Source organism: Perca fluviatilis, chromosome 19 (assembly GCF_010015445.1).
Source record: "Perca fluviatilis chromosome 19, GENO_Pfluv_1.0, whole genome shotgun sequence".
NCBI lineage: Eukaryota > Metazoa > Chordata > Actinopteri > Perciformes > Percidae > Perca > Perca fluviatilis.
This window is the reverse complement of record NC_053130.1, coordinates 13,423,074-13,448,461: the sequence shown is the minus strand read 5'-3', so window position 1 is coordinate 13,448,461 and position 25,388 is coordinate 13,423,074. Positions and strand designations below refer to the sequence as shown.

The window sequence follows — 25,388 nt, the reverse complement described above, 5'->3', positions numbered from 1 at the left end:
CTTGGCAAAAAAAAGGTATAAGCTTAAATGCAATCAATGAGACAATCCTTTCGTGTTTGTGCATGTCAGTTTTTTTGTCCTACATTGTGCTATGATATGCATTAAGAAGAATGCCATAGTTGATCTAAATTGTGTATCAATTTACATGTTCACCTTGGAAAATATGTGAACGTTGGTGAACGTTGGCATTGTAGTGGAAGTTCAAATGCTGTCAAGTTAGTGTTTATCCCACCATTTTGCCTGTATGAAGTTAATTCCCCTAAAAACAGTTGTTGACAATGATCAGAGCTTTTGACATTGTGCACTTCTGGTTTATATATATATATATATATATATATATATATATATATATATATATATATATATATATATATATATATATATATAATATATATATGAATATGAATGCGAATGCTTCAATAAAAATAAATCTTTTTTCACATTTATTCTTCTAGACACAGTTTATGGTTCTATTTTCTTTCTTTCTTTCCACAGACTACGATAATAAGAGTGACTGTTGCAAAAGGTTGCTATGGTAGAGGTACTGACAGCCTTCGTACTCATGCTGCACAGAGCTGCATCATGCTGTTTTTTTTAAAGGTCAACAAGTAGTTCACACTTGGTCATCAAAGACTTGAGTGAACACACATATTAGAGGCTGTTGCATTAGTACTGTTAAGATTCCACAGCGGTTTGACGTCTGGTTTTTAATACCTTTGGTATAAAGAAAGATGACTATTGATGCTGCAGCCCTATAAAATTGTAGTACCAGTCAGTGCCACTAGTAGGAGGTAAAAAAAGAAGAAGTCTGAAATTGTCTATGGTGGAATGAGAAGAAAACCTTTCTAAAAACGACCAACTCAAGTCAAAGTAACTGGAAAGAGCAAAATGCGTGTCCGCAAGTGGACACTCGGTCATCAGCATATCAATAATAACAAGGCAAAGGTCATTATCTTCATCATCAACAAAATACGTTACAAGTGTTCAAAGTAATCAACAGGAAATTGAATAGAATCAGCCGATGTTGTTAGTCCAGTTAAAGGGATTGGTCAGTATGCCAGTGTTGACTTGCAGGGTGGATAGATCTGTGTGTTGGTGTCCCAGGTTTAGATGTCTCAATTAATGGTCCCTTATGTGGGATATCTTTAGGTATGTTTTTATTATGTATGTTTTCAACAATTAGGGTAACCCTTTTCAGATGAGGAGACAACGGTGGAAGTGCCAAGAGTGTGTACCTTCCTCCTTTTTTCCTCCACACTTTGGGAATGATGTTCTCTTCAGAATACAGAGCGGTGTCAGAGATATGTTGGTGTGCATGTCTGGGAGCCTACTAAATCTGCTGCTTCATGCATGTGTCTGCTTCTTCAGTACATGTGGACTTCCTGTGTGTGTTTAGAGCTCAGTCACCTCTAGAACTTCCCTCCCTTTCCTGCATTCTGCCTGTTCTTAGCGTCCAACACTGATGTTGCAGATCTTGCAGCTGGGGTCCTTCTTGGCATTTACTGTAGACATGCTCATCAGCTGGTGCCCACTGATCTCAGCCACAGAGCCTAACGCCAGGTCTACGGGCTCCGTGTAGATCACCTCTAGGATGACATCCTGGGCGTGGTGAAACACCAGACTGCCATCCCCCTCTTCACCCTTCTTGCAGGTAAGGAAACGGTTGTTGGTGATGTCTAGTGCAGGAAGCCTCTGCTTACAGAACTCATCTCCCATGGAGCCCTTTGGTGCCAGGACCAAAATAACATAGTGGTAAGCTGTATACATGCAGTAGAAGTCTCCAAAGTACAGGTTGGTGTCCGGGTTGAAGAGCGTGTCAGCCCGAACCTCAAAGCGGTGGCGGCCGTAAGGGGAGTCCTGTGGAGGCTTGCCTGTGTTGAACTCTGTGTTGCAGCTGAAGAAAATGCCCTCTAGCTTGCCACTGATGGGTGAGCCGTGGCTGCCACTGTTGTCTTTCACTGACTGCAGCATCCGGTTATCCTGCGCCTCCCTAGAGTTTAGAAAAAGAGAATAGAAATTGGCTTTGAACAAACACACATAGTTTTGATCTGCAGTTTTTGTGTACCCTCTCAGGAAATCCGTCATTTTGGAAATAACAGCAGACAGCATGACACATGGGGGGAAAAGCTGATTAAATGTGTAAGATGCAGCCAGTCTCATAACACAATGAACTGAATGGAATACATATCTAGTTTCACTATTTCTGGAACTGTAATGACATTAGCTTAGTCCAGTTTGTCTCACGGAAACCTAGTGTGAGGGAAAAAAACTCCATTGAGAAACTAATGTCTTTATCATTATGACAAACTGCTAGAAAACAAAAGCAGCTTTCAGAAAGCAAATTAACAGATGAACATTCAAAGTGATGGCTGATTCTGTGGCAGCTGCATATCTTCCCCACAGGAGTGTAATTACAATTCATAATTGGAGCTTCGGAGCTCAGATTTACTCTATCACTCCAAAGGTTGTAATTATATCCGTAATTGATGCTTTGTTGTGGGCATTATGGAATTAGACAGCTCCCACTGCAGGTCACTGGAGCAGCGGCCTTATCAAGTGCTTATGTCACTACTGTTACTCCCCACATGATGGTGCAGTTTAACAGAAGCACTTTCAGTACACTGTAGCAGATGCAACTCTACCTAAGGGTAGACGTCTATCCAGATGACGTCATGCTGTAAAGCTCCAGCAAAAGAGTGCTCACAAACTGTGGCTTTAGTACAGTAATGTGCTTTGTCAGACGTAGAGCATTGAGAGAAGATATGAGGACAAAAAGACCACACCATTACAGGGGTAGTACTTGACAAGACGTTGAAAAAAAAAAAACACTCACAGTAACCCAGACAAAATCCAGTATACACTATAACTGTACAATGCTTCAGTAAACAACTAAAACAGGCTACTCCAGAGATATTCCTTCTCTTCCTCCCATCTGTCACACTCCTAACATCAAAACAGACCTGTGCATCTTTTATAGCTACCAGCATGTTTTCTTTTTCTTTCCCCAGGGTATATGCAGGAATCCTGAAGTTAAATGTACCTTTTAAGACCCTTTCTATACATTCTGAGACATTTTATTTTGATAGGCACGTGTCTATCTATCTATCTATCTATCTATCTATCTATCTATCTATCTATCTATCTATCTATCTATCTATCTATCTATCTATCTATCTATCTATCTATCTATAATGAAGTGAGAGACTAACCCCACACACCCTTGAACTCTTGTTATGCCAAATAAAAAGAAAATATAATAAAAGGTTTTATTGTCGCCCTTTTAATCGCTTTTACTTGTATTCATTTATGTATTCATAATTAATTTAGACTTAGACTACTATTTGGCTTTTTGTTGTTTTATTGTCTTCTGGGTATCCTGCTTTTGCTTTTTGGGTCAAAGCACTTTGTAAATTCTGTTTTTAAAGGTGTTATTTAAACAAAGTTATTATTATGAAGTGTGTCATAAAAGTATTAATGATATAGTATGTCACAAAAAGTCATAGTATAGTATGTCATAAGAAATGTTATAAAAAGTCATATAATACTATGTCATAAAAAAGTTATAGTATAGTAGGTCATAAAACATTAATAAAAAGTCATAGGACAGTATGTCATTAAAAAGTCAAAAAAGTATAGTATGTCATGAAAAAGTCATACAAAAAGTCATAGCATAGTATGTCATAAAAAGTCATAAAAAAGTGATAGTATAGTATGTATTTCCTACTTTTCTTCTCCCTTCACTGGAAAGTTTCATCAATCACCTTTGCTCACGCAGTGAGGCGCCGGAGGAGAGGGAAACGGCCCGGTGCAATTGTGCTTCTCTGCCAGCGAGGATTACGCACACCGTTACCGGGAATATTCCTCTCTAACGTGCGTTCACTGCCCAACAAACTGGAGGACTTCCAACTGCTGTTGGTGAGAAACAGGGACTTTTCTTCATCTGCTGTTTTGTGCTCCACGGAGACGTGGCTCTGTGGATTAATACCGGACTCTGCGTTGCAGCTGTAGGCTTACAGTTCTTCAGAGCGGACAGAGACACGGATCTCTCCGGCAAAACTAAAGGTGGAGGAATCTGTTTCTACATCAGCAGCGACTGGTGCAACGACGTGACAGTGACCCAGCAGCACTGTTCTCCTGACCTGGAATATTTCATCATAAACTGTAAGCCTTTTTATTCACCCCGTGAGTTTGCTTCACTCATTCTGGTCAGTGTTTACATCCCGCCGCAGGCCAACGTGCAGGACGCACAGCGCATGCTCGCAGACCAGATACTGTGTGTGGAGCGGACCAACCCAGACTCCTTTGTTATTGTCCTTGGTAACTTTAATAAAGGAAACCTTGCTCATGAAATACAGACAGCATATTAAATGCCCGACCAGAGAGGAGAACATTCTGGATCACTGTTACACCACAGTCAGGGATGTTTATCACGCCGTCCCCCGTGCTGCACTGTGACTCTCTGACCACATCATGGTCCACCTGATCCCCGCGTACAGGCAGAAACTAAAGCTCAGCAAACCTGTAGTGAGGACATCAAAGAAGTGGACCAGTGAGGCTGTGGAGGATCTCCAGATGTGTTTGGACTCTACTGACTGGGATTTGAACCTGGGATGGTGAAAATTACTAACGACCTTTTAACTGCTGCAGACAAAGGTCTTGTCTCCATTCTTGTTTTACTAGATCTTAGTGCTGCATTTGACACAATTGACCATTCAATCCTGTTACAGAGATTGGAACACTTGGTTGGCATTAAAGGAATTGCTCTGAGTTGGTTTAGGTCCTATTTCTCTGATCGATCTCAATTTGTGAATGTTAATGATAAATCCTCCAAGTACGCTAAAGTTAGCCATGGGGTTCCTCAAGGCTCAGTGCTTGGACCAATTCTATTCTCCTTATATATGCTTCCTCTAGGCAATATTATTAGAAAACACTCAATTAACTTTCACTGTTATGCGGATGACACCCAATTATACTTGTCAATCAAACCAGACGAAACCAGTCAGCTAGCAAAATTTCAAGAGTGCATTAAGGATATAAAATCCTGGATGACCTATAATTTTCTGATGTTAAACCCTAACAAAACTGAAGTTATTGTGCTGGGCCCTAAACACCTCCGAACTTCATTATCTAGAGATATAGCTACTCTGGATGGTGTTGCCCTGGCCTCCAGCACCACTGTTAGAAATTTAGGAGTTATCTTTGATCAGGATATATCCTTTAATGCCAATCTAAAACAAACCTCAAGAACAGCCTTTTTTCATCTTCGTAACATTGCCAAAATTAGGAATATCCTGTCTCAAAACAACGCTGAAAAACTAGTCCATGCATTTGTTACTTCCAGGCTGGACTATTGTAATTCCCTACTGTCAGGTTGCTCAAATAAGTCTCTTAAGACTCTCCAGCTGATCCAGAATGCTGCAGCGTGTTCTCACAAGAACTAAGAAAAGAGATCATATTTCTCCTGTATTAGCTTCTCTGCATTGGCTTCCTGTTGAATCCAGGATTGAGTTTAAAGTCCTTCTCTTGACCTACAAAGCTCTAAATGGTCTAGCACCATCATATCTAGAAGAGCTCCTAATACCCTATTGTCCTACTAGAGCACTGCCTCCCAGAATGCAGAGTTACTGGTGGTACCTAGAGTCTCTAAAAGTAGAATTGGAGCAAGAGCCTTCAGTTATCAGGCTCCTCTCCTATGGAACCAGCTCCCGATCTGGGTTCGGGGGGCAGAAACTGTCACCTCATTCAAGAATGAACTTAAAACTCTCCTATTTGATAAAGCTTATAGTTAGGGAGTGAGGAGTTGCAGTGTTCACCTAACTGGCCCAACTGCTTCTCTTCATAATTGTTAGATTAATAATACATAACAAAGTAGAGGGAGGCAGGCCAGCCAAGCCAGATCCGGCAGGGGAGAGTTCTAAGCCCGAAAAAGCTACCTCTCCTTATGACCTGTCTCTCTTAGTTACCTGTTATAGTTACGCTGTTATAGTCCTAGACTGCCGGGGGACTTCCTTCCTTTGACACACTGAGCTGCTCTCTCCTCTCCCTTTCTATTACTGTTTCTATTACTGTTACTGTTTCTATTACTGTTACTATTACTATTACTATTTGTGTGCAGCCCGTCCCAGAAATGCTTGTTACTAATCCTAGCTTCTGGGGAGTTTACTCCCGAGTTCCTTATGTTTTTCCCCCCAGCGTATTTCGCTGGAGAAACGTTGGCACCAAGACCCTGGTTGCAGCTGTCGCCGTGGTCCTGCTGCACTCCCTGCTGAGCTCAGCGATGCCCTGCAATGTCATGCTGCGTCCTGCTGAACCCTGCAGCTTCCCGCTACATCCAGTCACTGTTCCATTATTAATGTGACTACTATCGCCACTGTTCATCACACCCCCAACCGGCTCGTCAGACACCGCCTACCAAGAGCCTGGGTCTGTCCGAGGTTTCTTCCCAAGAGGGAGTTTTTCCTCGCCACTGTCGCACTGCTTGCTCTTGAGGGAATTACTGGAATTGTTGGAATTGTTGGGGCTTTGTAAATTATAGAGTGTGGTCTAGACCTACTCTATCTGTAAAGTGTCTCGAGATAACTTATGTTATGATTTGATACTATAAATAAAATTGAATTGAATTGAATTGAATGTGTTCAGACTGCTACCAACAGTCTGGATGAGTACACAGAGGCTGTGACGTCATACATCAGCTTCTGTGAGGACTGCTGTGTTCCATCATGCACCATGATGATTACAACAATGACAAACCCTGGTTCACAGCCAAATTCAGAAGGTTAAGGTTGGATAAGGAAGAGGCCTTCAGGAGTGGGGACAAAGACAGACTTAAAGAGGCGAAGTACAAGTTTAGGAAGGCAGTGAGAGAGGCTAAACGACTGTACTGAGAGAAACTCCAGCACCAGTTCTCAACTAATGACTCTGTCTGTCTGGAAAGGGCTCAGGCAGATCACCAACTTCAAGCCCAAAGCCCCCCACTCCTTCAACGACCGACGCCTAGCCAACGACCCTAACAAGTTCTACTGTCGCTTTCAAAGACATAAGGACAGTCCTGAAACCATCCCCCACAACACCTCCCTACAGCTCCAGCCACTGTGCATCACCTCCACCTCCCCCACCTCAGGATCACTGACTTCTTGTCTGACAGTAAGCAGCATGTGAAGCTGGGGGAAACACGTCTCCAACTCACAGACCATCAGCACCGGATCCCCTCAGGGCTGTGTTCTTTCCCCTCTCCTCTTCTCTTTGTACACCAACAGTTGCACCTCCAGCCACCAATCTATCAAGCTTCTGAAGTTCGCGGACGACACCTCCCTCATCAGACTCATCTCCGATGGTGATGAGTCCGCCTACATGTGGGAGGCTGACCACCTGGTGACCTAGAGCTCAACGCTCTTAAGACAATGGAGATGGTTGTGGACTTCAGGAAGAACTCAGCCTCACCTGCACCCATCACCCTGTGTGGCTCCACAATTGACACTGTGGAGTCTTTCTGCTTCCTGGGAACTATCATCTCCCAAGATCTCAAGTGAAGCACAACAGAGGATGTACTTCCTGCGGCAGCTGAAGAAATTCAACCTGCCAAAGACAATGATGGTACACTTCTACACAGCCATTATTGAGTCCATCCTCACATCCTCCATCACCATCTGGTAAGCTGCTGCCACTGCCAAGGACAAGACTGCAGCGTGTCATTCGGTCAGCTGAGAAGGCGATTGGCTGCAATCTGCCGCCGCTCTAGGACCTATACGCCACCAGGGGCCTCATTTATAAAACTGTGCGTAGATTCTATTCTGAAAGATTTCGTGCGCAAAAAAGTCAGAATTTTCGTACGCAAAAACAATATTCTGATTTATAACACCTTGCGGCGCACACCGGTGCGCACTCTTCTCGTTATAAATACGGACGTGCGTTACCTTATGCGGTCGTGCACGAGCCTCACGCTCCTCCCGAGGTCATATTTGTCCTAATAAGGTCCATGTTAATCAATCAATGAATATTCCAGCCTTGAAAGGAGCCCTTGATCACCAATCACGAAACGGAAAAATGGGGGAAAAACACGATTCAGTCATTGTGAGATCGATGTGCTCCTAACAGGTAGAACATCAAAACAAAATCCTGTTTGGAAGCCGTAACCCTTGTGTAGTGTCCATATTGTTGTTACACAGACTTAATACTTAACAGATTTAGCTCAAATACATCATTTATGGTTCATATTTGCCATTTACCTCTGTGAGATCACATTTATGATCATATGATCATTTTCGGTTTTTGTGAGAAAGGAAATTCAATTATTAAAAAGGTAAAAAATAGAAACAAGATTTTGGATCATTATTGGTGCAAAACAGGTAAACAATTTGGTAACTTGTATGGTAACTGTGTGGGAATAGCAGGTGCAGAAAGACAACATTCACATACAGACACCTACAATCAGACACGACCACACACACGACCACACACACACACACACACACACACACACACACACACACACACACACACACACACACACACACACACAACAACACACACAGCATTTCACGGGGAGAGGCGCGGAGGAAAAGCGCATTTCTTCCCCCCCGCGGTGTGGGAGGATCCCCTGCCTCTCCCCGTTGTTGGCCCCGCAAGGCACCGCGACTGGCTCTGGGTCGGTTTAGCAAGAACGGGATTGTTGGGTTCAGGAAAACAAAAACTGGGTTAGGTTCGGAAAACGGGCATACCATCGGAGATCACTAAAACGCAGTCTACAAAACCTTGGGAGCATTACGCACGATCACACGTGTGGTCAAAAGTTTGCGGAAAACTGGGGAAATTTTTACGCATGGAAATTCTTTATAAATCCCGACTATTGCGAGGAATGTTGCGACGACAAATTTCACCCTGCTTCACGCAACTTTTTCTTGCGTAACAGGTTTTATAAATGAGACCCCAGGGGCCTCATTTATAAAACTGTGCGTAGATTCTATTCCGAAAGATTTCGTGCGCAAAAAAGTCAGAATTTTCGTACGCAAAAACAATATTCTGATTTATAACACCTTGCGGCGCACACCGGTACGCACTCTTCTCGTTATAAATATGGACGTGCGTTACCTTATGCGGTCGTGCACGAGCCTCACGCTCCTCCCAAGGTCGTCCCATATTTGTCCTAATAAGGTCCATGTTAATCAATCAATGAATATTCCAGCCCTGAAAGGAGCCCTTGATGACCAATCACGAAACGGAAAAATGGGGCAAAAACACGATTCACTGATTGTGAGATGGATGTGCTCCTAACAGAGGTAGAACATCGAAACACAATCCTGTTTGGAAGCCGTAAACCTTGTGTAGTGTTCATATTGTTGTTACACAGCACATACTTAACAGATTTAGCTCAATTATCAATGATATACATAATTTATTGTTCATATTTGCCATTTACCCCTGAGATCACATTTATGATCATATGATCATTTTCTTTTTTTGTGAGAAAGGAAATTCAATTATTAAAAAGGTAAAAAATAGAAACAAGATTTTGGATCATTATTGGTGCGAAACAGGTGAAAGTGCTTGAAATGTGACAATTTGGTAGCTTGTATGGTAACTGTGTGGGAATAGCAGGTGCAGAAAGACAACATTCCCACACAGATACATACAATCAGACACGACCACATAAAGACGCACAGACACAGACACAGACAGACAGACAGACAGACAGACACACACACACACACACACACACACACACACACACACACACACACACACACACACACACACACACACACACACACACACACACACACACACACACAGATACACATCAAACAAACAACGCATTTCCCGGGGAGAGGCAGGGGAGAGCAGCGGAGGAAAAGTGCATTCCCTCCGCTGCACGGTGTCGGAGGAGCCCCTGCCTCTCCCCGTTGCTGGCAGCCCCTCGTCGGGCGCCGCGACCGGCTCTGGGTCGGTTTAGCAAGAACGGGATTGTTGGGTTCAGGAAAACAAAAACTGGGTTAGGTTCGGAAAACGGGCATACCATCGGAGTTCACTAAAACGCAGTCTATAAAACCTTGGGAGCATTACGCACGATCACACGTGTGGTCAAAAGTTTGCGGAAAACTGGGAACATTTTTATGCATGGAAATTCTTTAGAAATCCAGACTATAGCGAGGAATGTTGCGACGACAAATTTCACCCTGCTTCACGCAACTTTTTCTTGCGTAACAGGTTTTATAAATGAGGCCCCAGGACTCTGAAACGTGTTGGAAAGATTGTGGCTGATCCCTCCCACCCCGGTCACAAACTCTTTGAGTCACTCCCCTCTGGCAGGAGGCTGAGGTCCATCAGGACCAAAGCCTCACGCCACATGAACAGTTTTTTCCCCTCTGCCACTAGCCTTATCAACAAGGCCCGGGACCCACCCTGACTCTCTCCACACTCCACCTCTGGCTCATCATGCCACTGTACCTACTCTGCTGTACCGTTCCTTTTTACTTATTTTACTTATTTTATTTTATATTTTATTTTTAACTTTATTAATACATACTGTGTGTATATATTTATACTTATATTGTTTATATTGTTCTTATCCTTCTTATATTTACAGAATGTGTGACATGCACCAACAACACCAAGACAAATTCCTTGTATGTGTAAAAAACTTACTTGGCAATAAAGTCCTTTCTGAGTGTGATTCTGATTAAAGTCATAGTATAGTATCATGTCATAAAAAGTCATAAAAAAGACATAGTATAGTATGCCATAAAAAATATCATAAAAAGTCATAGTATAGTATGTCATAAAAAAGTTATAATATAGTATATCATATAAAATCATAGTATAGTATGCCATAAACAATGTATAAAAAAGTCATAGTATAGTATATCATAAGAATTTAATAAAAAAGTCAGTATAATATGTCATAAAAAGTCATAGAATAGTATGTCATAAAAAGTCATAGTTTAATGTCATAAAAAGTCGTAGTATAGTATGTCATAAAAAAATCATAGTATTGTGTCATAAAAAGTCATAGTATAGTATGTCATAAAAAGGCATAGTATATCAATAAAAAAAAAGTGATAGATAGAATAGTAGGTCATAAAAAGTCATGAAAACTTCATAGTATAGTATGCCATAAAGAATGTATAAAAAACTCATAGTATAGTATGTCATAAAAGTTTAATAGAAAAGTCAGTATAGTATGTAATAAAAAAGTCATAGAATAGTATGTCATAAAAAGTCATTAAAAGTCAAAGTATAGCATGCCATAAAAAATGTATAAAAAAAGCCATAGTATAGTATGTCATAAAAAATTAATAAAAAAGTCATAGTATAGTATGTCATAAAAAGTAATGAAAAATCATAGTATAGTATGTTATAAAAAGTCATAGTATAGTATGTCATAAAAAGTCATAAAAAAGTGATAGTATAGTATGTATTTCCTACTTTTCTTCTCCCTTCACTGGAAATTTAGTAAAAAAGTCATAGAAAAGTATTTCATAAAAAGTCATTAAAAGTCAAAGTATAGCATGCCATAAAAAATGTATAAAAAAAGCCATAGTATATAGTATGTCATAAAAAATTAATAAAAAAGTCATAGTATAGTATGTCATAAAAAGTAATGAAAAATCATAGTATAGTATGTCATAAAAAGTCATAGTATAGTATGTCATAAAAAGTCATAAAAAAGTGATAGTATAGTATGTATTTCCTACTTTTCTTCTCCCTTCACTGGAAATTTAGTAAAAAAGTCATAGAAAAGTATTTCATTAAAAGTCATAAAAAATTCAAGGTATAGTATGCCATAAAAAGATGTATAAAAAAAGTCATAGTATATTATGTCATAAAAAATAATAAAAAAGTCAGTTTAGTATGTCATAAAAAGTCATAGTATAGTATGCCATAAAAAAATTCATAAAAAGTCATAGTATAGTATGTCATAAAAGATTTCATAAAAAGTCATAGTAAACTATATCATGAAAAATATAATAACAAAGTCATAGCATAGTATGTCATAGAAAATATAAAAAGTCAGCATAGTATGTCATAAAAAGTCAAAGTGTAGCATGCCATAAAAAAATTATAAAAAAGTCATAGTATAATATGTCATAACAAAATAATAAAAAAGCCAGTATAGTATGTCATAAAAAAAAAAAAAAAAAAATAAATAAATTTTAGTATGTCATAAAAATGCAAGTGCTATCTTGGCAAAAAAAAGGTATAAGCTTAAATGCAATCAATGAGACAATCCTTTCGTGTTTGTGCATGTCAGTTTTTTTGTCCTACATTGTGCTATGATATGCATTAAGAAGAATGCCATAGTTGATCTAAATTGTGTATCAATTTACATGTTCACCTTGGAAAATATGTGAACGTTGGTGAACGTTGGCATTGTAGTGGAAGTTCAAATGCTGTCAAGTTAGTGTTTATCCCACCATTTTGCCTGTATGAAGTTAATTCCCCTAAAAACAGTTGTTGACAATGATCAGAGCTTTTGACATTGTGCACTTCTGGTTTATATAATTATATATATAGATTAATATATATATATATATATATATATATATATGAATGTATCAATAAAAATAAATCTTTTTTTTCACATTTATTCTTCTAGACCCAGTTTATGGTTCTACTTTCTTTCTTTCTTTCCACAGACTACGATAAAATAATACTGTTGCAAAAGGTTGCTATGGTAGAGGTACTGACAGCCTTCGTACTCATGCTGCACAGAGCTGCATCATGCTGTTTTTTTTTTAAAGGTCAACAAGTAGTTCACACTTGGTCATCAAAGACTTGAGTGAACACACATATTAGAGTAATATGTATAATGTATTATGTATAATAATGTCATAAAAAGTCATAGTAAACTCTGTCATAAAAAATATAATAACAAAGTCATAGCATAATATGTCATAGAAAATATAAAAAAGTCATAGTATAGTTTGCCATAAAAAAGTCATAAAAAGTCATAGTATATATATAGTATGTCATAAAATATATCATAAAAAGTCATAGTAAACTATGTCATAAAAATATAATAACAAAGTCATAGCATAGTATGTCATAAAAATAATAAAAAAAATCATAGTATAGTATGTCATAAAAGTCACAAAAAAGTCATATAGTATGTCCTAAAAAAAGTAAAAAAAAGAAAAGAAAGAAAATTATTTAAAAATGCAAAGAAATTGGGGAGAAAGAGTGGAGTAAAGCAATGCAGACACATTTATACACAGCCAAAAACTGTCTTTGACCATTTTGAATTAATGCTCTTATTAATTTAAAATCAAAGAAAAGATCAAAATGAAACTAAAGACAACATACACTACATCTCAGTAATAATGAGGGTGGGCTGCCTACTTGGCGTGGTCGAAGTACTCTTTATTCTGGTTCCTGTAGAAGACAGAGAAACGCAGCATCCGGCCGGCGATGACCTCTGCCTTTTCCAACAGCTGGTTTAGATGCACTGTGGAATAATCTGGAAAACAGACCCAACACATATTACAATGAAAGTGGATATGCTGTCATCAGAAGGATTGGAAACCAGTGTACAAATGTAATTTGTAGAAATTCAATTCTTTAATTATAAATAACAAGAGTGACTGTGTGCACTGGCTAGTATAGAATGTGAACTGTGCATGTGTACTCAAGGACCCTGAGATCTTTCCATTCTTAACTTTTTCATATTCATAGCTTAAAATAACTCAGCATTATACAGTCTCCTTTCAATCACCATAACGTAAGCAGGTGTGCCAAATGGGTGTGGATTTTATCTAAAGTATATATTAAGTTTCATAATGATAGAGGCTCTTTTCCTCCATTACAATTTTCCTACAAGCACTTGAACACACCAAAAAGGATGATTTGGGGAAAATTCCCTGCTCTCATGTAACTATAAAGAACCTTTAACAAAAGTTAAAGAAGACTATTAAGAAGATTATTAATGTAAAGCAGATTTCTCAATTCTCATCCTCTAAGTATCTGCAATGCATTCTGCATTTCCTAGACCTGTTAACCTATTTGCATACATAATGGAATAAATGCTAGTTTAAAAAATTCAATTGAGAAACTGAGAATTTTACAGGAATGGAAGATCTTGGCAGCGGCATCTTTAGCCTGCCTCGGACCATCAACAACATCACTACCAACATCTCTACACCTTCATCACACACACTCTTCCACTGCCTGTTCTCCTTCCTCCCATCTCATTTTTTTTAAATGATTTTAACCAACCATGATGGCAGGATACCATGATATTCACATTTGTCTTTTTGAGTGAAATATCTACTCAACTATTGGAATGATTGCCATGAAATTTGGTACATATACTTACTCACAGGATGCACTGTAATACATCTTGTAATACGTATTGATCCCCTCATCAAGTGCCATCATTAAGTCAAAATTACATTCCCATCAGCCTCAGCTGTACTTGTACTGTCAAGTATACAGCAGGAATAAATGGCAGTTTAACAAATTAACTGAGAGGTTTAACAGTAATTAAGGGTGTCTGACAGATGATTTGAACCATCATATTTAAGCAATCCCCTTTATCAGTTTTTGTATCTTCACTCTCTGTATCTTTCCCTACCTGTTCTCCTTCCCCCCATATCAACTGCTGCTGCCATCATCTCCTCCCCTTCTCCCCTCCCCCACTCTAAACCACAAGCCAACGATGTTGAACTTGGTGACCTCTGCATCAGAAGATATACAGCACAGCTCCCCTCCTTCCTTTAATCCTTCTTTTCCCTAACGTTCCCCTCCTCCATCTCTCCATCCATTTTTCACTCCACTCAGTATAAATTAGCCCCCCTTTAATAACCTATTTTCCTCTGTAGTTCAGTTCAATACAAATACAAAAAATACATGTACTCATGGTACTGTAAGCTGCATACTACTCACCAGCAGTGCAGAACTCGATGATCTCGCTCCACTCAGAGATGGCGTAGTCCCCATCAGTCTGTTTTGATGCGGTTTGGACAGCAACGGTGTACTCTGTGCGCGGGCTCAAGAACCAGTGGCCCCGAACCGTCATGGGCAGGGGCACTGCTTTGGCTACCAGCTTAGTAGGAACATCCTGGAAGGAGGAAGGGATGGAAAAAGGAGGTATATGATGACAGGAAAAAAACTGGTCAGAAAGAGATACTCCAGTTATGGCTTTCTTTTAGCCACACACATGGATTTGCAGACCCCTGCTTGTAAACACACACATGCACACATTTAATGTACCAGACTGCAGTTTATACCTGTAGCTGCCCTTTTCTTTATGTATGTACAGAATATTCTGTACACTACCCCCCCCCCCCAAGCCTCAGTGTGCCGTAGCATATCATTGATTGGACTGGGAGCCCCTGCCTAGCAACAGAGTCAGACCATTTATCCACCAACATTGTTGCTGCACACCAGCCAAAATCAAATACTAGTATGGGTTCGTCAGCTAGGAAGAGGCGAACACTCACAGCATCCAGGAAGTGACTGCAGGAGGAAAGGAAAGAGGCTGATGAAACAAGTCTGTAAGATTGACTGACTGCAGGTAAAATTACTCTCAGGCAGAAAGGGCTGTGTGAGTGATATTAGCTTTAGAGCTCAGAGCAACGGCTCGCTGTGGAGTCTTTGAACAAAACCATATTGAAGTGATTCTTTTGGCCTCAAGTGTGAAAGAAAGGTTATCTTCAAGGTAAAACACACCTGTGTTATGTGTTTCAGCTTTTTTTCTAACATCAAGGATTATCATACCTAGTGTTACCTTTTAAAGGTGTTAATCTGTGCTGAGTCAAGCATTACCTTGTGTTTGAACTTGTTTGAGTTTTTGTTCTCCTTCTTGTTCAGGTCAATAAAGTAGTGTGTGATGCGCTCCTTGTTGCGCGGCTCCATGTCCCAGCAGATCTTGAAGGAGTCGCAGGTTATATTGCTGATCTTGATGTTCTGAGGAACAGGGAGCTCCTCCATCTCGGAGCTGCTGCCATCCTGGGATTTACTTCCTGTGTAGTAGAAAAACAATGAGCAACATCGATATTAGAAATGTCAAATAGAACAACAGGAATCCTGTGATCAATGTAAAGCTTCTTTCAATATGATATCAGTTTTGAATCTTTGATTGCAATAACTTAAGTGTAAGGGACATTTATCAGTGATCGTAAATCACGTTTTTATTATCTGAGAAAATTGAGGACATATTAAGTCGGTAATGCACACCTTTAAATCCTGTATCTATGCCCATCTTTTATTCAAATCTCAGAAATATATTTTGTTTCAACACGATACTACTACAGTTTCTCAGGAATTATTTCACAGACAGTACTAACAGTAGTACACACACACACACACACACACACACACACACACAGAACTGCCTGTGTCGCTGACTGCAATATATGTTGTCATGGAAACACATCAGTCCCTTACCACACACACACACAAACACAGAGACACAGAGACACACACACACACACACACACACACACACACACACACACACACACACACACACACACACACACACACACACACACCTACTCTGTATCTGCTTTCCAGAACATACGTGGCATTAAATATTTCAAACGCTGCTGATTGACTCTCCTCTCCTCTCTTGTAATCAGCAGTAAGATATAAAAAAACTCAGCTAGCACAGTGTAGGCAATACACATGAGCCTGCAGCAATAACATTTAAAATGCTACTGTATGTCACAAAACTTCAGCATTCATTTATGTTGGATCATTTTGTAGCATCCAGTATTTGGCCTGAACATAAAGGCCATTGCAACATCATTTTCCATCAAATAAGTTGATAAATCGTACATTTCTCTGAGCTCCATAGATCTACATGCATTAGTCAGGTCCCTGTACAGTAAGTAACATTACATTACAGAAGAGACGTACAACCCAAAGTGCATACTGAGGCCAGTTAAAATTTCAAAACGGGGTTGAATGAGAGCTCTGTAGAATTAGGATGAATATAGACTTTGCGTCACACTCAGGGACGGCCACTTGGCATGGCAACAATGTGTTTTCTGTGTGCAATCTGGGGGTCCAAACACGAGAGTGAGTAAAATACAAGAATTTGGGAGTAATGCACAACAACGCGACAGGATTCTATAGAGGAGTAAACAATGGCAGAGGCAGCGGAGCATGGAACATCCATCTCCACTCATCAGCTCAGAGAGGGCGGCATAAAAGAGTTATCCCATAATTGGGCTATGTGGACTCTCCTGTCTCGCCTCCACACAACCCTCCAACAGTGGAGCATTTGTAGACTGATTCATTTTAGGAAAGTAATTCCTACACTCAATGTGTATCTTGCCCTTGAGAGTTGAAAACAGCAAAAGGCAGATTAGCCTCGCATTTTTATGCTTGCATGGCTCTTTTTTCCAAATCATGACGTATGTCTGGCTTAAATAATCCGTAAGAGACTAATGTAAGTTCTTTATCACCAGATCAGATCAGACCCCCTGCTTACTTTTGTCCTTATCCCTAGTTCCTAATCGCAACTAGCTGATTACCAAAACGAATCATCTTCAGCCTAAAAAGAAAGGCTTCCTATTGTTACTTGCTTGGACCAAAACATAAATATATCTTGTGCACTTTTAGAGTGGAAAGATTACTTTTCAGTTATGAACAGAAATCTTTTATATTTAAAAAAAAAACTATATACAGTTACTCAGTGTATTTGAAACTGGATTTATAGGTATTTATCTGGATTTACTGCACATGGCGGAATCAAAATTTTAGTGCCACTGGATGTAGGGGATTCCTGAGTGTGTAAAAATGTAAACTGGCCTGCAGTTACATCCTCAGCCTAACTGCACTATGCTTAACTCTCAGATCTATAATGCAGGCACTCATACTCCTCCCTTTATTTGATTTGTGAAAACATCTCATCCTGCTGCTCGTCCATTTAAAGCCAGTCTCATTCTACTTTAAACCCACTGAGCAGATAAGTTTGGCTCAGACTGAGAGGGTTAACGCGTACATGATGGAGCAGACCTCTGTCAGAAAATGCTCCAACGAGTCAGCATGGACCAGACAGTAATGTCAGCACTGTATCATCCCACCTGAGACTTTATGTTGCTGACCTTTAACAAAAGCAAAACAAAGCGTGAGGGAAAGAAGAAATGTACTCAAAGGAAGTGAAATAAGGCCATGGATTTTTTTTGCCAATTCCCATACAAATGCTGAGTAATAGACAGTACAAGTGTAATTCGAATGTGGTAATTATTGCACATTTTACAGGAATAATACCACTACTAGGTGTCTCGGGTAATCTTTTTTACTGGGGAATCAGACAGCTATTTTGTGTTTTGTGTTTGTGACCTTAAACATAATCTTTAAGGTCACCCATTCCATCCAAAATTCTCACTACTTCAGGACACCATCAGTATATGACACAGTATAAACACTAACCGAAAACAAACACCAAAGAGGAAAAACCTGCTAACTCAGTTGCTGTGTTGTGCCTGAAGCAGAATAACTTCCTTGTCTTGTAAAAAGTTAATGTCAACATCAATGTTTCCCTTAAATACTCTGAAAGCAGACCCCATGCAGGTCTTTGCCCTCCCCGCTCCTTGTAACTGCACTGTGCTGATTTAGCTCCTGTTTACTCTTATGCTCTCCTAAATAACCTGCAAATGGAGGCATTGCACCGACACAATGGAGCTTTGCAAATGCAGTCAGATATTGCTTACATAATGCTCTTAAGGCTATGCAGTCAAGCTGAAGGCAAGCTGAAGGCTTGAAGGTTTACTGGGCAAAAACAGAAATGCTCTTGAGACAGACAGAAATCTGCAAACACCACTGTTCACTGTTCTGTATTTAAAAAGGTAAACAATACAAAACCTTAACCTTAATATATGTTAAAGAATTAAATTAAGCCAACATATTAATGAATATATTTACCTACAACCTGTTTGCTCTAAATATGAATCTGATTACTCTACAATGTGTAACAAGTAGCCTTGCCTGCAGGTAAATACACCGACACAGTGCTAAGCTGCGCTCTGCATCTTCTGGGACTCTGAGAGCGCAGGATAAAAGATGGAGGAGCAAAAGCCAAGCAGGATGAAGGCCAGGTGGTAAGGGAGAGTCATTTTACAATCTCACAAGGGAGGCCTAAACCTCTGACTTGCATTTATTATGGTAGTATTGTACTTCAGGCTACCTCATGCTAGTATTGTACCTGTGCTACTTGCACTGTAGCTGATATTAATTTAGTTGAGTCATAATTTTTTGGAAGCCATTAGGCTGTAATGAATTTACCTTACTATGTACTGCATTGTATTATAAGGCGGTGCAGAAGGCAGAGGGTGGGGGATTTTTGCTTCATCATGATCAAGCAAAATAAGTGTGTGTTTTAGCCCTTCCTTAGGAGCTTAACAGCACATATTACTCATGCTGTGCACACATGTGCAGGGGGTTCAAGATGACATATGAGCACTGTACATGCTTGCACCACAATGCAGGACACAGAAATATGTGTCCTATAGCTAAATAAATAAATGTAAAAGATGGAAAGCCTACTCTGATGAATCAGCTAAGCCTTATCAAATGGACCTTATTGGGTATTGGCCTTTTACTCAGTGTGCATTCAAATGCCACAGTGTAGAATAGCAGTAGATGCAGAAAGATCAATAAAAACCTTGTTAACATGCATACGTAGGGCCATCCTAATGGCTCTCTGTGGTAGGATTTGTTCCAGTCCCACCTGGCTTAATACTGTGAATTACTTGTTACCGGTGAGTCTCCGAGTCTCCTACTTTTTAAGTTGCAGTGTTTGGTCCAAAACTGAACTGTAGACATGAGCAATGAAACACACTTACTAGCCTTTCAAAATCATGCCTTTGTTTCTCTCAATGCACAGGCTAGACTGAGACACAGAGCATAAACAATGCTCTTTTCATCAGGCTTACACAGTCAGTGGACCACCTTTTACACATCAATAAGCCCCCAAACAGCAAAGAAATATAACCTATTAAAGACACTAGACATAAGTGGACTCGTAGGAATCCACCCTATTCATCCCTGTTCTTCCAAATTAATTGAATACAGAGGACCTTCAGGGAAGGACAGATCTGTTTTTCTAAACCAGAATGAGTCATCATTTCTCAACGCATAGAATATGAATTCCCAAACAACAGGCTTGCGGTTCAAGTCTTGAATAGAATCGTGTATAGAAGGATTTTATATAACAACAGTCAGACACTGAAAAAAAACATTTAAAAAAGGAAAATAACCATACAAGTTTGAAGCAGGTTTTAAGGGTCAGACTTCAATCAATCTCAAAGAATGTTCAGAACTATGTAATACAGTAAAGTCAATTGCAAGTGAATATATTATGCAGCCAATAAGTAGCTGCATAATATGTACCTGTAACTCTTGCCAGCACAGTCATGGTACGCAACTGCTCACACTGAAAATTGGCCAAACTAAAATGCTAGCTTACTCAGACGATGCTGTACGTCATAAGGCCATGCTGCTGTTGTGTTTGAACATATTGGATAAGCTCTAAACAAGTTATTACAGGAGTTACATGCTATACAACACAATAGTCTAGTATCTAGTATCTATCTAGTAGCAGCTTTGTAAGACTACTTAGACACAGCTAGCTAGCTTTGAGCTAAATGCTAACGTCAGCATGCTAATATGCTGACGTTGACAATGACAATGGTAACATGCTGATGGTGTTTACCATGTTTACCATCTTAGTTTTACATGTTAGTACACTACTATTTGATAATTAGCAGTAAACACAAAGTCCAGCTAAGGCTTATGATAATATCATTAAGTTTGCAGGTATTTGGTCATAAACCACAGAGCTGGAAAAAGAAGAAAAAATGATGATCTAAAAGTGAAGGGATACCCAGAGCTGTTACAATTCATCCTGAGGGGAACATGGATGTGTGTACCAAATTTAATAGCAATCAATCTGATTGTAGTCGAGACATTTCACAAAACAACCCACAATGTCAACCTCATGGTGGCGCTAGAGGAAAAGTCAGGAGATCACCAAAATCTGGAGACTTCATCCTTTAGCGACCATGGATATGTATACAAAATTTCATGGCAATCCACTTAATTGTTGGTGAGATATGTTAGTCTGGACCAAAGAGGTGGACCAACCAACAGACCAACATTGCCATCCATAGAGCCACATTGCTAATGTGGCTAATACATTTATCATATTTATAATGTCTGAAATGCAGCACATTTGGCCCCTTAACAATAAGTTCTCCTCATTACCTGTTTAATCTTGCAAAATGTCTCCTCAGGGTGTCGAAAAGTAAAGCCTTTTGTTCAGGCACTGAATTTGAGGAAAATAGTAATTGGCAGGCTCGACACTGAGGGAGCTTTTCTTCAACTTAACACAGTTACTGGTGAAGTTAAGGTACCTTTAGCAGATGGTTTCATATCTGTCTATCTATCATGGGCACACACGCTGCCAGACTGACGGTGTCACAGCTAGAGCTGCAGTATTTCTGGCAGGGAGATTCAGACAGTGCAGACACAGTACTTGGTTGCATAAATGGCAGCCATCCATCATGACAACTTAATTATGTCAACGGCCACAGAATAAAGGCCTTGCAAGACATGTCATGTGTATTTCATTACCCCCTGTAACTACACTTTAACTGTGAATATAAAATCAAAATGGTGGTCCCAGTCAGTCTTCCAGAGGTTATTGGCAAATTTGGAGGCAGTCCTGAATGACTAAACATCCGCACACCAGCAGCAGAGACGTAAATTTCCCACTACTCATCACTCTTAGCAAAACATTCCTTACCCCACACTTATTCATGTCACATCCCCATCACTAAACTGAACCATTAAGGCTGTAACACAGCTCTTACACAGGGCACACACAGAAACAACTTGTATCCCACTATTTCTTTTGTGCATTGAAATGCTCAAACAGTCCTCTGTGTGTGTGTGTGTGTGTGTGTGTGTGTGTGTGTGTGTGTGTGTGTGTGTGTGTGAGCGCTTCCCCACATAGGCCTACTGAAGCTGCATGCATTTCCATTTGCTAGGTCAGCATAGGCACATAAGCCTCTCATGCTGCTGATTAAATGAATTAAATATTAATGGATTTGGGAGATAAATTTAGAAAGCTATGTGGAACTGAAATGAATACCGTCCTTGGCAAGAAGTACGTATTGACAAGATAATAAAACGGTCTATTTCCAAGAAAGCTAAAAGTGGGCTATGCAGGCTTCTACATAGGGTGTGGCAGGGGAAGTGTAAACTAGACAGTATTTCTGGAGGTCATTTTAAATGAGAAACTGCTACACCAAAGTTCACGGGTTGGTCAAAATAGCAGGAACACTAATAAAATAAAATAAAAACACCACAAAGCATTCTCAACAGAATTTAACATTACAAACTTCACTTAGTATTTACTGGATTGCATTTTATAGTGTACATGTATGTTAATGTGTCCATTCAACAGTTTAGTAACCAAAGTGAATAGAGCAGATCATCTGCATAACAAGCTCAAGTATATTGTCCACAGTAATAAGTCAATGTGTGCATATCTAATATGCAATATGGGCAATATGGCAATATGTCACTGGCACAAATGATAACATGAGTAGTACACCATCAGTACATGAATTATCTGTATATATATATATATGCAGATTCGGCAGAGCAATTGGGGGTTGTAGTACAGCAGAGTAGTTTCTAGAATTGTTAGTAATATATTATATATTGAATTCAATATATAATATATTACTAACAATTCTAGAAACTACTCTATATAATATATTACTAACAATTTCTAGAAACTACTCTGCTGTACTACAACCCCCCATTGCCCTGCTGAATCTGCACAGGAGGTGGACATTGTAACAGTGTTGCTCCATAAAGAGAGTGTATGTGGGTGTCTCAAGGACACAAAGACACTATTTACACTGGGTAATCTACTGGATAAATAAGAAAGTGTTGTGCTGCAAAGACCAGTAAACCTGCAGCATAGGAAGCACAAAGCAGGCACAGGATCCATTAGAGAAGTCCAGCCCCAGCCTATATACCATTATTAAAATTACAGATTTAGAGCAGGCCAACAAAGCACTAAGAGGATATAAACTGCGTCCTGCTGTAATACATTATGAGGAGCAGCTCTGGCAGATGAGAAAATGAGGCGGTGTGGTACAGTGACTGCACTGTGGTCAGATGCTGGGGGTCCTTTGGGGGCTTGATGAAGACACGCCATTGACTCCATGAGTGCATTAACTGACCAATTCAAATACAGATTAAAAAAAATCTGTTATAGCTAAAAAAAAAACTAAAAAAAACCCCAATTAAATCCATTCAGCTGGGAAAGGGTGCGATCTCATTTCATTGCTATATGTGACTTAATCTACAATCTTAATTAAAAAGAGATCTCTGTGACCATGCATCAGATGTGGAATCAGATGTGTGTAATTGCACTGATGGGTGTGTAGGGCTGCACCGCCTGTGCACACACATGGGTGCAGCCATGTTTGAGTCTCTTATTCTCTTCTGATGATGACTTGCTTTTTTCCTCCCCACCATTAAATTCGCATCAGGGTTCAGCCGGCTCATGTAAAAACTGCTCACCCGCTCATTATAAAACTAGTTGATAGATTCCTTATAATCTAGGATAAAATGTAAATCAACTCTTTGTTTAATGGTAGCCTATATATCCAGAAAACTTTTGAATTCAGAGAAGTGAACCACAGAATATCCAGCATGGCTGCAGCTGGATGACTTGAATTAAAAATGAATAAACGCAGGGGGAGTTTTTCGTAAATTGAGGGTGGGATATAAGATTAAAAACGTATTTTGTAATCATAAAATTGCACAGGATGTCATGCACTATGTGTATATCAATTAATTATAGCAACTCCATGACAAAAAGACAAGAAACAGGTTATAGGCGGGGTGGCTGCCAGTCTCTGTCCATGTCTTTGGTGCTGAAATACAGACACTCACTTACAGACACATTGTTTCCTCGCCTGTGCATGTTCAGTTTGCAGATTTCTTTTTGAGCAGAGTCATCTCTCTATTGAATGAACAAAACCTCGTTCTCTCACGCTCAAGACACTCAGCTATATTCTACCCACGCACAAGCCATCCATCCATCCAGGGAACCGGCGAAGCGACCGGTGTCGGCCCCTACTCCCTTCAAACACACAATATAGGTACAGCATGCAACTAAAAACAATGACAAAACAGACTGTATGCGTTGCAGCGGCTCTGAAATGAACAATATGGCCGAATGCAAACACCCCAGTAAAAAGAAGACAAACCTCTGCTTACCATCTCGCTCGCATAACTGTATGGCGTCCAAGCTCAGGTCCTTGATCATCCCCTCGCAGGGACTTAATGGACTAGTGATGTTGTGCGCCAATCCTGGTACCTCCATCTCTGCAGAAGAGCCTGGCTGATGCTACTGGTGAAATTGCTGTCGCTCGTTGAATATCGTCCACGGGACTTGCACAGCAGCACGGTCGTCAAGGAAAGAGAAAAGAAAGAGAGACCGGTTTCCAGTCAGTCCCCTGCTAGTTCCGTCGCTCACAGCTCTCCTCTCCGTCTCTTGGGTGGTGCGGCTAGTGGCGCGTCAGCGGAATCGTCACGGGCGCGAACAGCACAAGCCGCCAGTTCGGGTTTGCGACGTGAGGCATAGCAGCTCCTGCGTTTAACAGTATGAAGCTCAAAGATATCAGTCTGTGGTGCGTTTATCTTTTTGTATACGCCCCACGTGAATGCAGCGCGTGTGTCTTCAAGAGCCACAAGTGTGCGCGTGTGCGTGCCCTGTGTGTGCTACTCAGTTGCGGGACAGTTGAACATGAATAGTTCAGCGGATTAGTGCAGAGACGTTCCGTAAATTCAATGGCTTCTTATGTAGGCCTAACCAGATTTGACCGGTGTTTCCCCTCCGGTTTAGGTCTCCATCTAAACCGTCCACACTCCCCAGTTCTTTCCGTTTTCACGTTCAACGTCATCCGAACAAGGGTCTCTGTACATGTCCTTATTTGGTGAGGTGTAGCCCTCTTTCGCCGGAGCGCAGGTGCAAATGGACCACACAGTAATGAGCTGGGGGGCTCTCACATATTGCACATAATTAATGGACCGCCTTACCGATGCTTTTCCATCTTACAGGCGATCCCTCTTGCATTGTAATGACACATAATATAATGCAAAACCCTGCCAGTTCAGAGCCAGAACACCATGCTTCATGCTTGGCTGTGGTGTGTGTGTGTGTGTGTGTGTGTGTGTGTGTGTGTGTGTGTGTGTGTGTGTGTGTGTGTGTGTGTGTTTATAATTATCTGGCCTACTACACCCACTTTATCAGTGGCTCCCAGAACAGGATTGCCAAAGCATAAAAGGTCAAGTGCACATTCAGGCAAATTGTGTCTAAAAACACTGAAGGCTGCTCATACCACCATTGGGCAATGCTG

The 25,388-nt window shown here is 40.2% G+C and overlaps 1 protein-coding gene across 2 annotated transcripts; it reads right to left on the bottom strand.

Moving 5' to 3' along the window:
• Positions 1 to 482: 482 nt before the first annotated feature.
• On the bottom strand, positions 483 to 24,904 carry LOC120547975 (phytanoyl-CoA hydroxylase-interacting protein-like). Of its 2 annotated transcripts, none has more exons than XM_039783825.1 (5): positions 24,247 to 24,904; positions 15,760 to 15,956; positions 14,878 to 15,052; positions 13,336 to 13,453; positions 483 to 1,990 (listed from the first exon to the last, which is right to left on the bottom strand). In XM_039783825.1, exons 1-5 carry the CDS (start codon positions 24,350 to 24,352, stop codon positions 1,447 to 1,449), a joined length of 1,140 nt encoding a protein of 379 aa, XP_039639759.1. In that variant the 5' UTR covers positions 24,353 to 24,904; the 3' UTR covers positions 483 to 1,446. The 2 variants fall into 2 exon arrangements, with proteins under 2 accessions (XP_039639759.1, XP_039639760.1); XM_039783826.1 differs by having other exon boundaries at positions 24,237 to 24,364.
• Positions 24,905 to 25,388: the final 484 nt, after the last annotated feature.